The sequence below is a fragment of the Nestor notabilis genome, unplaced genomic scaffold (assembly GCF_000696875.1).
Source record: "Nestor notabilis isolate BGI_N333 unplaced genomic scaffold, ASM69687v1 scaffold8900, whole genome shotgun sequence".
In the NCBI taxonomy this organism is placed as follows: Eukaryota; Metazoa; Chordata; class Aves; order Psittaciformes; family Psittacidae; genus Nestor; species Nestor notabilis.
This window is the reverse complement of record NW_009909652.1, coordinates 30,794-44,033: the sequence shown is the minus strand read 5'-3', so window position 1 is coordinate 44,033 and position 13,240 is coordinate 30,794. Positions and strand designations below refer to the sequence as shown.

General features: G+C 41.4%; 1 protein-coding gene across 1 annotated transcript; it reads left to right on the top strand.

Moving 5' to 3' along the window:
• Window positions 1–5,554: 5,554 nt before the first annotated feature.
• Window positions 5,555–11,772, top strand: EIF4H (eukaryotic translation initiation factor 4H; the record flags this gene model as incomplete). The annotated part of the gene is made up of 6 exons (XM_010015440.1): window positions 5,555–5,766; window positions 6,721–6,785; window positions 6,895–6,994; window positions 7,665–7,730; window positions 9,599–9,757; window positions 9,882–11,772. Coding segments are annotated over 6 exons (739 nt in total), but the record flags the coding sequence as incomplete, so codon positions are not given.
• Window positions 11,773–13,240: the final 1,468 nt, after the last annotated feature.

Sequence of the window (13,240 nt, the reverse complement as noted above, 5' to 3'; positions counted from 1 at the left end):
GAGCTCCGCCCGGCGAGGTACCCGGCGGCGGGAGGAGCTGCAGCAGTGGAGACCCGAGAGCGGGCAGCGTTGTGTCTGCCTCGAGAGGAAATGGGAGGGCTTTGTGGTGCCGCCGGCCGGGAGGACTGTGAGCCGCTTTATGCGGGGCTCCGGGTACCGACTCCAAATCCACGATCCTTAGGAATGAATAGTGTTTGTCTCATCCCTGGGTTCTTTTTTTGTGCTGGAGAGTGGATATAAGGGAGGAGCTACAGAAACAGTAATTAGCAATTGCGAAGTTTGCCTTAAATCAGGTTAGGAAGATGCAGTTAGCAATTGACTTTTTTAAAGGTTGGTGCCATATGAAGTCTGCACTGAAATAAAACAGTAGGTATAAAACGATGAAATAAACTGTCCTTGTGAACAAATCTTAGCAAGTATGCCATTTTGTAATCTAATCTTCCAAGATATGTTTCCTTATCCTTTCCTGTTCTTAGAGAAATAAATCATTTCCATTTCAAACTGTTTAGGCAGTACAGAGGATTACTGCTGAGGTTATAACAGGAGTAAGTTTTCTAGTCTTTAGAAACACTTTGACATTTAAGCTATTTAAGCTTGGTTTTATGCATAGATACCCTTTGTGTCTAAAGAAAAGATGACCCAGAGCAAACAGGTGATGTACCCACTTAACAATTCTGTATTTTTTAAATTCTGTAACAAATAACCTTGACAGCAGCCTAAAGTGGCACTTGACACTCATAATAAATTCAGCTATTACTATGCAGTCTATCCTACTCAATGTAGGCACATTCTATGAAATAATAAAATTAATGTTAAAATGTTACTTTCATATTCAGATTCCTTTAACAGAGTACTTAAACTTGCTCTCAGGCAAGATGTGGATAGCTTGTTTTGGTGAATTAAAGGCATCCTGCTGAGTAGTAGATACCTTTGCAGATCAGAAAATGTACTTATCCTGAATTAGCAGTAGTTTTAAGCCTGAGATGCTACTAATATTAATGTGACTTGTACTTGTATCTGATTATTATTACTAATAAGTTACTAACAGCTAATCCATGATTTCAGACCTTAACAGGTCTCTGTGCATTGCATGAAGTCCCATAATATGCGTAACATAATGACAGCATGACTGTTCTTCTTGAAGGTTTTGATTAAAGAATCCATTGCTAACTTAGTGACTCCAACTCAATTTTAGGCACTTTAGGACTGTAAGAACAGCGTAAACTCAGTTGAGAGATAATAGTTTTTGTGGAAGTTGTGTTTTGCATAACCTTTGTTCTGTACAGTGAGTGAGCATAGGTTTTAAGTGTGACAGAAAACAGTTCTGACATATGTAAGATATCTGCCTCTTTTTCATACTTTTCAAAATAATGGTAGAAGAGCAACAGGATGACTGTGGTGTGATATGAGAGGCAGTTTTGCTACACCTGAGATGTCTGGGTAATGCACTGATTAAGAGGTGAAACATACTGTAGTGGTATGCAAAAGTTATTCCAGATGAAGGACATGCTGCTGACACTAATAACAAAAGGATTACTGTAAAAACTTTTTTTGATAAGAGTTTCAGAGCCAAAATTTGTAATTAAGTGCTGTGAGGCCTAGTGGAAGCTCTGAACATCTGTACAGCTTCTCCAAGTTGAAAGAAACTGAGTATTTATCGCTCCTGACTCGCTGTTAGGCTGTTTGGTTAGGTGTGGCTTTAAGCACTGGGCTTAGTGATAGTGTGCACCTTAATGAAAGGTTAAGATTCATCTGCTGAAGTACTGTACAAGTAAGTGAAACTGGAGCGTTAGTCTTTATCCTTCTGGCATTTTGAATTCTGTGTCTTACCCATTCAGTGTTAATAAATGTCCCCTCATTTTTAGGCTTGGGTAAGCTCTTTGCTGAAGACATCTAGTGCTCAACAAAACTTGCATTCTGCTGAGCCTTATGCTGCCTCTGGTAAAACTACTGTTGGAATCCAGATAGACTGTTGCCTCCATGCTGTGCAGAAAGATAAATACTGAGCTATTGGTTTGATCCTTAGTGAAAGGCTTTAAACTCAAATTCTAGCTTTCAAAATATCCATTTGCTTAAAACTTGAGAGAGATGATGTTTTCTGGAGATAATAGCTAAACTTTCTAAAAGAGTAGTTTCAAAATGATAGCTTAGTTGTTCTTTTTCCCCAGTATGGCCTTACAATGTTGTTGACTCAGTCCACCAATAAGTAAGTGTCATTCTAGGGATGTTTACTTCTGCATTTGTTAGAAGCAGGCTTTTCTTTTCAGCTTTCTGTTTTGGTTTCCTGAAAAAAGAAAGCAAATAGTTGTCTTTCAGATTCCCACATTAAGGTGACATAATTGTTACCTGATTGTGTCTAAGCAAAAGTTGCACTGAGTAGGAAATGCAGATACTCATTTAATACTTCCGTGTGACCCTAGTTCACTTAGTTCAGATATGGTTTTAATTATAGTTGAGTTTCATCCTATTTTGCTACAAATGAGAGCATATTCTTTCAATCTCGTTGTTTGGTTACTGAAGTCAGCCTTATTATTTCACTGTTTCAGTGTCGAAAAAAATGCAGAGAAGTATAGAAACAGCTTCTTTTTGAGTTGCTATACCTGGATTCTGCTCGTAAACATAGTTTGGAACCTAGTTATTGACAGCTCATTCTAGTTCTTCAAATGGAGACTAAAATACCAGATATTTAGTTATATATTTGATAACTGAGGCCTTAATGATCATATTCAATAAGAATACTTCATTTTCTGACTTAACATCAGGAGGGGTTGCATAACAGTGCATGGATTTCCACACAGGCACCCCAGAGTTCTGGTATGCTATGATAGAAACAAGGTTTGTCTGCAGTACCAAAAATTCTTTTGGGGATTGCTAACTTGAGGGTGTGGTTTCAGCAGCAGCTCAAATTGATCTGAATAGAGGTTGCTGTTGAAAGCTGGAGTTTGAGTTCTTGCTTTTGTTCTCCTTCCATGTTGGCACCAGTGCTCTTTGCAGCCATCCAGATCACCTTGTTGATCTGGCTGAGAATTCAACTTTAGAGTGAGTTTGTAGGCAAATCAGCTCACTGAACAAGATGACTGGCAGTTCAAGGTCCATGGTGAGAATGTGTAGAAGGAGGGAAAGCTCTTTTTAAACTCAGCTGCAGCAATTCTAATGTTCCTGTAGAGCATAAAAATGAAATTATTTCTTTTTGTCTAAAAATTAGATGTATGACTTTTTAATAGCTGTTTGTGAGGCCACAGATGAGAATTAAAAGCATGGAACTGATTCTACATATTGTGGAATTCTTTAGAAGAGCAACTCTGCTTTCTTGGAGCTCCTTCTTAAAACCTGGTCTTGTGGCTAAAGTTAATTCTGCTGTACACACAGAACACTCAACTATAGCAGCTTTAGTTCTCCCATATGTTTTTTGACTCTGACTTGTTAATGAGACAAAGGCAGATGAGGAGCATTGTCAAAAATGCTAAAATACGAACCTGGGTGGACACTAATTAAAGATGTGTAGGTTGTGATTCAAATACATCTAGCAGCATGGTGATAGTGTTGGTGACAAATGGCTCCTGCCTGGAGCTGCTACCATAAAAAGGCACAAATGACAGGCTTACCTTGGAAGAGTTAAGGAATCTTATTCAAGATCTCTGCATTAGCTGGTTCATTAGTAATAAAATATTTATTCTGGAATGAAAAAAAAGTACATTGCTTGCCCAGTGGATGTTCTGGCTGCATGGAGACCTCAGAGCAGCCTTCAAATATCTGAATGGGGCCTACAGGGATGCTGGAGAGGGACTCTTCATCAGGGACTGTAGCTATACGACAACATGTGGTGGGTTCAAACTGAAACAGGGGAAGTTCAGGTTAGATATAAGGAAGAAGCTCTTTACAGTGAGGGTGCTGAGGCACTGGCACAAGTTGCCCAAAGAAGTGGTGAATGCTTCATCCTTGGCAGTGTTCAAGGCCAGATTGGACAGTCCTGGGTGACGTGGTGTAGTGTGAGGTGTCCCTGCTATGGCAGGGGTTTGTAACTAGATGATCTTAAGGTCCTTTCCAGCCCAAGCTGTTCTATGATTCTATGAAATAATAATAATTTGACCTTCTGTGTTTTAGGTAGGACTCTGCAGAAATCTAATTAGTCCATGTCACACTAGCAAATCCTGGTTTGGTACAGTTTGTGTTCTGCTGTGCTTTTAAATGCACAGTGAGCGTCTGGGAAAGGGAGCAGACATGAAAATGACCCAGTAAAAATAAGGCCCTGAAGAGAACAGAGGCAGGATAGTGGTGTCTCAGCTAGAAGTCAAAGATTGCTTAGGTGGGCAAACGGTGTTGGAACCAGTGACAGTGCATGCTGTACTCTGGAAGTCCAGGAGCTGTAACTTAAGATTGCCTTGTGCCCACAGAACAAATCCTTTGCTCTGTAAAGGAGATCAAAGAAAGCTTTAGAAAACAAGGTTCTACAGGAAATTAATGCACTTTACATTAATACAGTAAAGAATTTAGCTGTTACCGTCTAGTTCCTCAGCAACCAATGCCAATAGCCTTAACTGAGACTGAGGGAAAAGATAGGAAAAGACAACCTAGGTTGTCCAGACAACAGGTTGCCCAGAGAAGTGGTGGATGCCCCATCCCTGGAGACATTGAAGGCCAGGCTGAATGTGGTTCTGGGCAACTTGAAGCATTTGAAGATCTTCCTGCAGGGAGGTTGGACTAGGTGACCTCTGAAGGTCCCTTCCAACCCAAACTATTCTAAGATTCTATGAACCTGGTTACCTCAGCCTATAATTCAGGAGACACAAAGGAAGAAGCAAACATCCAAAGAGCACTGATAGCAGTTTCTCTGTATTAGAACACCTTGTTCAACCAAGTTGTTTATTATGTGTCCAGTTCAAAATATTCTGATATCTGACAGTTATGGCAGTAACTTCAGAATTAGAAGATGTTTCTGTTAGCTACATGCCGAAATAATTTAGATAATGGTGGGGTGGGTGTTGGTAATACACTATTTAAACCACTGCGTCCAGCTTAGTTTCAGATAAGCTGACAAGCCTGTGCCGTGCAAGTATTTCTTCACTGCTATAAATTATCCTTAAAATCTAGTCTAGGGTGTAGGGGTTTTATTTTTTTTTCTAAGAAGTAATGGTTTTGAGTAGGGAGCAGTAGAGAGAAACTTAGATTGCTTTTCTTAATGGATTATGGGATGATTCAAGGCCAGGTTGGACAGAGCCTTGGGTGACACGGTCTAGGGTGAGGCATCCCTACCCATGGCAGAGGGGTTGGAACTAGATGATCTTAAGGTCCTTTCCAACCGTAACTATTCCATGATTCTATGAGAAAGAAGTTCATTCATCACTTTGAGTTCACCTGTAATGTATTTAAATACATTATTCATTTGTTCTTCCACTGAAATACTGCATCAGATAATACTAGGAAGGAGTTGGCCGGTAGTGGAGGTGGCAAGTAGAGGCAAAAGGGATAGAAAGACTAACCAAAATTTTAGAAGAAAGTCCAACAGCACCCGAGCAGTGCTGTGTGGTATATTACTGGCTCTGTTGGGAGCCAGGTTCCAGAGACACTGTGCTTTTTCTAACAGGTCTCGTGGTGGTGGCCTTGGTTCCCGCAAACAGAAAGAGCTGCCAACAGAACCCCCTTTCACAGCATATGTCGGAAACCTACCCTTCAACACTGTTCAAGGAGACATAGATGCCATCTTCAAGGATCTCAGCGTAAGGAGTGTACGACTAGTCAGAGACAAGGAAACAGACAAATTTAAAGGTGAGTGTTCAGAGTTGGTTTGGTTCTGGATGGCTAGCTGGTAGGGGAAATGAGGGACTTCCAAAGTCACTTTAATGGGGAACTTCAGCTTACTCTAAAGCGTGGTTAGTTTGTTCTTTATGTTGACTTATGCAGATTTCTCATTCATTAGGAGTTAAACATCTAATTTGAATAAGATTCACTGTTGCTTCCATCATCTTCAGATACAGACCAACCAAGTGCCAAGTCAATATTTGCACTGCCATAAAAGGGCTTGCTTTCTCAAACCTTGTTTGTCTTGCATGAATTCTAACAAAGCTGAAGTGTCTGACCCACTTAAGATCCATGACCTTAAGTGTTGAGTACTGACACAGTCTTTCTTTAGCTCAGAAGACTCCCATTGCTTCAGTCTGTCTTTTTTTAGTAGACAGGGAGAAAAAGCAAGTAGATACAGCTTTTTAGAGGATGCAAATGTGATTTCTATTGGAATTGGCCAGTGAAAGTAAGTTACTTGGGGAGGGGGGAACCTTAACTCGGAGAACAGGATATTAGAAAAGGAATAAATTCACTAAATGATGTGATGACACAAAATTGGCCTGCTGACCAAGCAGGTACTTCTGCTTCTTCTTTAAAAATACTGGCAACCAAATGTCAATATTCAGCTAAATAACTGTCTGAAGGCATAGATTAAATCATCTGTAATGAGAACCCTGTGGCAGAGGGAATTAATCAGGCTCTTGGCATTTGTGTAGTGCCCACAGAGAGTTCTGTTCCAGGATTTGTCCCCATCATTAATAGGCACAGGTAAATGCTTTTGTTGTTAGTGACGTTTAGTTTCAGAGTTGCGTACATCTTACACTGACCGTATCTTAGCTCATGCTTGAAAGAGAGGCTGTTAGCAGATGTGCAGGGAGAATAGCTTCTTATGAAGGCATTTTAAAGTGCTGGTATTAACTCATGAGGTTCTTCTTACAGGATTTTGTTACGTAGAGTTCGATGAGGTGGAGTCACTTAAGGAAGCTCTTACATATGATGGTGCAGTAAGTATACTTGCAATTAATTTCTGAAATAAAAAGATAAGCACAAGTCTCAAACTCCTTGGTAGCCCATATGATACATTCTAAAGACACTCTCCCTTTTATTTAACAGCTTTTGGGTGACCGATCACTCCGAGTGGACATAGCAGAAGGCAGAAAACAGGATAAAGGTGGTTTTGGCTTCAGAAAAGGTGGTGGACCTGATGACAGAGGTGACTTCTGATTTTCTAAATAGCTTCTTAAATAAAATGGTTGTAGTTATGACATCTGGTGCTAACTAATGCTAAGACAAGATATGTGAGTAAAAATGGAGGTGATAGAGGAAGGAGGAATTTTATATGTATGTACACATGTCTAATCTAGCTGCTGCCATGCCTGAAATGTCTGGACTATAGATGCGCTTTGTGTCCAAAAGCTGAGTATGTTGTCACTCCTAGCCCAGGAAGTGAGACCAATACCCCTGGTGATGTATAGTGTCTTGCAGAGGACAATCGTAAGCCCAACAGTCTGATCTGCTACTATTTTATTATGATGCAAGAAAAGTGAGTAAGCAAAGTAAGCACAAGTAGATAAATACTTGCTTTGGACTGTCTGTCTGTTCTAGTGTAAAACCAGGCTTTGCTGTAGTTGAAGCTTAATTGAACTAGACTCGCTAAAGGTTTGCATTGAATGTGGATTAGATAAACTTTCCTGACCACTTGTTCTTGATTGACTTCAACCAATCTTTTGTTCCTGTGTGATGGAACTTGGTGGTACCAAAATGAAAGGATTTTCCAGCAGCATGGCTTTGGATATTGAAGGACTGAAACTTTGGTTTGGTATCCCCTTGATCAGTCTTTCCCACAGCTTCAGACCTGAACACAATTGTGGCTTTTTTCCTAGGAATGGGAGGAGGTTCCCGAGAATCCAGAGGAGGTGGATGGGATTCCAGAGATGACTTCAATTCTGGTATCAGTATTAACACTTATAGGCAGCCTAAAAGGCACAGAAATGTTCTCATTTTTATGTCAGATACATTTGTCCCCATTACTGTTTTGATTGAATCTACTTTAGGCCCACTTTGGCCTACAGCTGCAGTGGGATTCTTCAAGGGGAATCTTCCACTGCCTTATAACAGAGGAAAGAGTCTTGATCGTGAATTTTATGAAACAATCCCAAATGACAGAATACTTGTTCAAGTATACCTTATGGTGTCTAGGTTTTAAGCTTTTCTCAAACATGTGGCCAAGTACGTATCTGAATAGTAGCAGAAACAGATCATGTAAAAAGCTGAGATTGTATTCTTTCAGAGCAGAGGCTTTCACCTTCTTAAGGTGATGTGACATCATTATATGTGTATCCCTGAAGCAACTGACTTCTCCAAAGATGTGTTAGTGTTCCAAAGCACTTCTAAATGCAGAATGTTCCTAAACTTTTAGACCTGTTGCAATAAGGCAAGTTGCAACACATGACTGAGCTTGCTGAGTGGAAGGTAGTGATGGAGCCACTGGGTTTTCTCTTGACTTCCCAGTCAGCTATTAGAATCCAGGGTGACATTAACACAATTGCTTTTGTCCTCTGAAATCATGGGTTTGGTCCATTTTCTGATGGGGAGATGCTGGCAAATGCAACTTTGCAATGTCTGGTCTCTGCGTGAGTGGAATGGACGAAGTAGCGGTAACAAAGTGTGCCCTTGCCACTAGCATGAAGCTGAAGCATGGTGCTGGAGAGAGGGAGCTTGCTGCAGTGCTGTGCTTAACTGTCTTTGTAGCTAAGCATTCCGGTGTCGGAGCTTTATGCCTTCTTTGGCAGCTTCTTCAAAATGTGGATGCATTTCAGCTTGTTAGATGCTGGCTGAGTGACTGGTGATCCAAAAGTTTAGTTTTAGTTGCTACAGAAGCTTTTCTTCTCAGGTTGTACAGCCTTGCTCTGGATCAAGTCTTTAAAAATGATTCTTTGGCACTGAAGTAAGTAAGGGACAGTTCTGCAACTCTGCCAAATACTGAAGTGGGAAAGAAAATGTCAGATGAGAACAAAACAAAACAATGTTCTCTTCCATATGGCTTCTGAAAAACAGAGTATATCCCCTGTAGGTGTGTTGAAGTATTCTTCTCCCACTGAATACAGATGATGGGGCTTGGAGAGATGCTCTAGAGTAGTCACTGGTACAGACTGGAACTCTGGTCAGTGACAGGCAGTTCTTGATTTTTTTGATACATAAACTGAAGAAATACAGCCAGTTTCATATTTAAAGTCTGAATTGGTTGTTTTGGTAAATCTTTTTCAGCTCTTTGGTAAATGCCTGGTCAGTTCATAGTTCAACTAAAAAGCCTTGGGGTTTTGCTCTGTTTTTCAAAGGCTCTGTTTTATGAAGACTTCATATTTCACTACTCCTTAGCTGTTTACCCATTTCTTCTGCTCCTGCAGGTTTGATGCCAAGGCTGTAGCCAGTGGGTGATTTGGCTACAGAAGTACTCTGAGTACTGCCAGTGTTGTCTCTGAGTTCAGCTAAGGGTGTTAACAATCTGAATTTGCAGCTGAAGCTCTTATTTTAAGCTCACTTGGTGACCCGCTCTCCAACACTCCAATAAGCCTCTAGGAGGATAAAGCAGTTTCTGAACTTGGCATAGTATATACTTGGTTTCAAATGGAATCTGTGTGACTCTTCTAGAACATGTTGGAGATCTCTGAAGCAATCTGTCTACAGACAAAGGCTCTCAGTGCATCATCTTGGACTGACAGCAGTGACTTGCAAGGTTTTCCAGTCATCCAGATAAAAATCTAGATTAAAAGCATTGCAAAATACGCTCTTTAAATTCACTGTCTTCCGTCTTCAGGATTCAAAGATGATGACTTCTTGGGAGGCCGGGGTAGAGGAACCCGCCCTGGAGACCGACGACCACCAGGTGCTTCAATGGGAAGTGGTGGCACTGGTCGCTTCAGAGATGGGCCTCCCCTTCGTGGATCTTCCATGGACTTCAGAGAGCCAACAGAAGGTAAACTCCCGATACCTTCTGAAATTCAGTCTTCCTTCACAAAGCAGACTGCTGCTTTCTTTGTCAGGTTAAAGCTACTGCCCTCGACAGACCTTCGTTCAATGCTCCTTCTTTTTTATTTCAGAGGAAAGAGCACAACGACCCCGACTTCAGCTCAAACCTCGAACAGTTGCTACTCCCCTCAATCAAGTAGCCAACCCAAACTCTGCTATCTTCGGTGGAGCCAAGCCCCGAGAGGAAGTAGTAAAAGAGCACGACTGAATTTGGGGTTGAGAGGGAATGGGGAGGCGGGAGAAAAAGCAAGACAGTACAGAGTGACTAGCTCTGCTGGAATGTCAACCCTGCAGTTTACCATTCCTGCCATCTGGTATTTGTCCTCTTTGAAACCGAAAACACAGAGCTTGTGAATGCATGTCAGCTGTTAACAAGTGGTTTTTAGTACGTTCTTGGCTTTGCTGTATCTAGTGCCTGCTTTGTGCTGAGTTTCCCTCTTCTGTTTCCTTCCAAGCAGCACAGTTGCCAGTAGATAAGGCAGTGTAGCTGCTTCCACGAGCGTGGAGGTCTCTGGACAAAGGTGCTGCTTCACTTCTTCCTTTCTGGGTTTGTTTTACTTTAGAAGCACAGGTTAGACTTAGTTACTTCCCTGTATTGTTTCCTTTTACTTCCTCAGTGCTCCTCTTCTGACCTGCATGTCTTGTTCTGTATTGCTGTGGCTCTGAAGAGGAAAACTGGAGAGTCCAGATGAGTTGAACAGAGAAATTTACAGTTCTAACCAAGTAGTAAAATGCCATTTTTGTCAATTGGTGACAGTTACTGTATACAGCAGAGCCCCTTAGAAAACTAAGGTGGAAGAGCTGCCCTTTCACACAGGTTACCAGGAAGTATCAATTTAGTAGATGCCTTGGCTGAAAAAAAGCCTGGTGAATAGCTGGTGGAATTAGTATGGCTACAGGTCCTGCCAGCAGACTCTTGCTCGTTGCTGTCTGTTGGCTTGAAAATGGTATGATACTACACGTCTGCTCAAGGTTAGCACTGCAAAACTGTGCCTGTTGGAGTACAACTGCTCACTGGCTCTTTCTGCTTACTTTTTTTGGGTTTTACATGTTTGGTAAATTTTTAAATGAAGTTTCTACAAATAAAATGGACTTTTTTATTTTTGTTTAAGGAGTGTATACTTTGCCATGCAGTATGTAACCCCCATCACCCCCAGTATTTCTTTGCCCAGTGGTGTACAGTTTTAAGACCTCTGCTTTCAGAGTACCTTGGAAATGGGCAGATTAGAAATTGTTCTGCTATAGATTCTCTTCATGTAGAAGTTTGGGTAAAAAGCATCTCTAAGTACTGCATCTCTCTTCACTTGAAATGTTTCTTGTGGGTGCTGTGTGGGAGGAGGGAGGCGAGGCTGGAGCAAAAGGAGAGGGATCATTAATGTTCCAAAGCAAAACCTGGCTCTACTACACGGAAGTGTGGATATGTCCAATGCATGAGGAAAAAACTTGGGCCCCTAGTGCTAGTGCTGACAGATTTTGGATGAAGCAGCCAGCACTCTGGAGTGCTGGCAAGAGGAGTTCGGAAGCATGGCTGCTTCACTACCAGCATCATTGCTAGTAGTGAATTTCTTCCCTAAAGCTACCTTTAATTGTCAGAGTCCCAGCAATTTACAGAACTACTCTTTCCTTCCTTCTGCCTGTCACTTAATCTGCTTCTGAGATAAGAACCATTTGTCTAACACTAATACTTAATTTAAGACAGACATGCATTTGTGTGGTTGTATTCCAAACCAATAATTGATCTATTTACATCTTCGATGTGGAAAAGATTTTAAGAACAAATTCCCATATAAAAACTCACCTCTAGTCAAGACAGTTGACTTTTAAATGTAAAAACAAAGAAAAAAAAAAAGGAAAAGAATTCCAAACACTTAACACATTCTGCTTCATAACAAAATAAATTTATGGATATGGTATTTTGTGAATGATCTTTTAAATAAAAGAAAAACATTAAGTAATATTTAACATTGGTCTTTATTTGAGTCTGCGGTAGCATGTTTCCCCCTCTGTTTTCAAACATTGTCTTAATGTGGACATTTCCTTAAATTTTTCTGGGGAAGCAGTCCCAGAGCCATTCTTACACAAAATATGGGGGAAATCTAATGTAAATGAGAGCTGGAACACGAAGGACACAGTGAAGTAATACTTGTGTGTGAGTGGAAGTGAGCCCAAGTTCTTTGTCCTGTGGCCTCAGCTGTATTTGAAGCATTGCAGTTGCAGGTTGTGTAGTTCCTTGTGTTCCTCATTTCCCAGAAGCTGAGTTCTGCTGCCCTTGGACCAGGATCATCCCCTACTGGGTACAGGGCAGAAGGTGTGCCCATCTAGTCTGAGCTGGGATCAGTTGCATGTGGACTTTTTCTGGTAAGAGGAAAGCAAACAGATCAGTTTGCTGTTGCCTTGCCCAGTTTCTCCCAACTTTTCCAGCTGACCTGTTTCCCACTAGCTATAACTGTTGAGGAGGCTGATGCCCTGTGCCTGTGAAGTGTATGCATGCTGCAGGGTATGCTGAGAGGGGGAGCCATGGTTTTATTGAGGAAGTGAGCTCTGACCTCCCTTCTGCTTTTACTGCTTTCCATAGCATGAAAGGATGGGAAGTGTTCCTGCCTTCTGGCTACTTGGTCACTCTCTAAGACCTGCTGTTAGGACAGCTTGAGCAGAGAATCCAACTCCTGTTCTGAAGCAGCACAGTGTGTGTACTAGTGCCTGCCTGTCCTACAGGAGCAACACCCTGAGTGTTGGATAAGAGCAGGGCTAACTGTTGGAGGTGGTGTCAGCTGCCACACAAGGCTTGCTCAGAGCTGGTGTATCAGGCCTTTGAGTGGTAGAAGCAATGATTTCCTCAGTGCATGGAGGAAAGAAACAATGGCTTATGAGAAAGAGATGGAAAATGGCTCATCTTAGTTCTATATTTAGCTTTCTGTATCTGCTTGGTCAAGGGTTTCCTACTAGTGAGTGTAGCTGATGCCAGTATCATTTAATACTTTTGTAGTTCTCTGTATGCATTGCCAGGTTTTGTTGGAGCATTCTGAGTTCTGCTTCCATATGGCTCAGGGTTAAACCCCTCCAGTCCTTTTTCCATCCTCCCTTCAAAAAATTAATGAATGTTTTCCTATACAGAAGCATCTCAGATGAGCTTGTGTCAACAGTTGGCAAAATTAATATACACATGTGGCATTTGAAGTTTTGTAGGGGGAAATAAGATTATTTTTGCCTCATCCCACCAGGAAAAAAACAGTTGATGTGTAATCTGTAATACTTAGTTTTACCTGTGGCTTAAAGCTAGGCCTGGCCTGCAAAGCCTAGACCCAGGAGGTTACCAGCAGTGGTAACATAGATAATGCACTTTGTGGCTCTTCGTATTCTCCCCAAGTTATTTCAAGCAGCTGTGCAGAGCTTTCTTCAAGCTTGAACTTAAAAAAATGACCAAAACTGA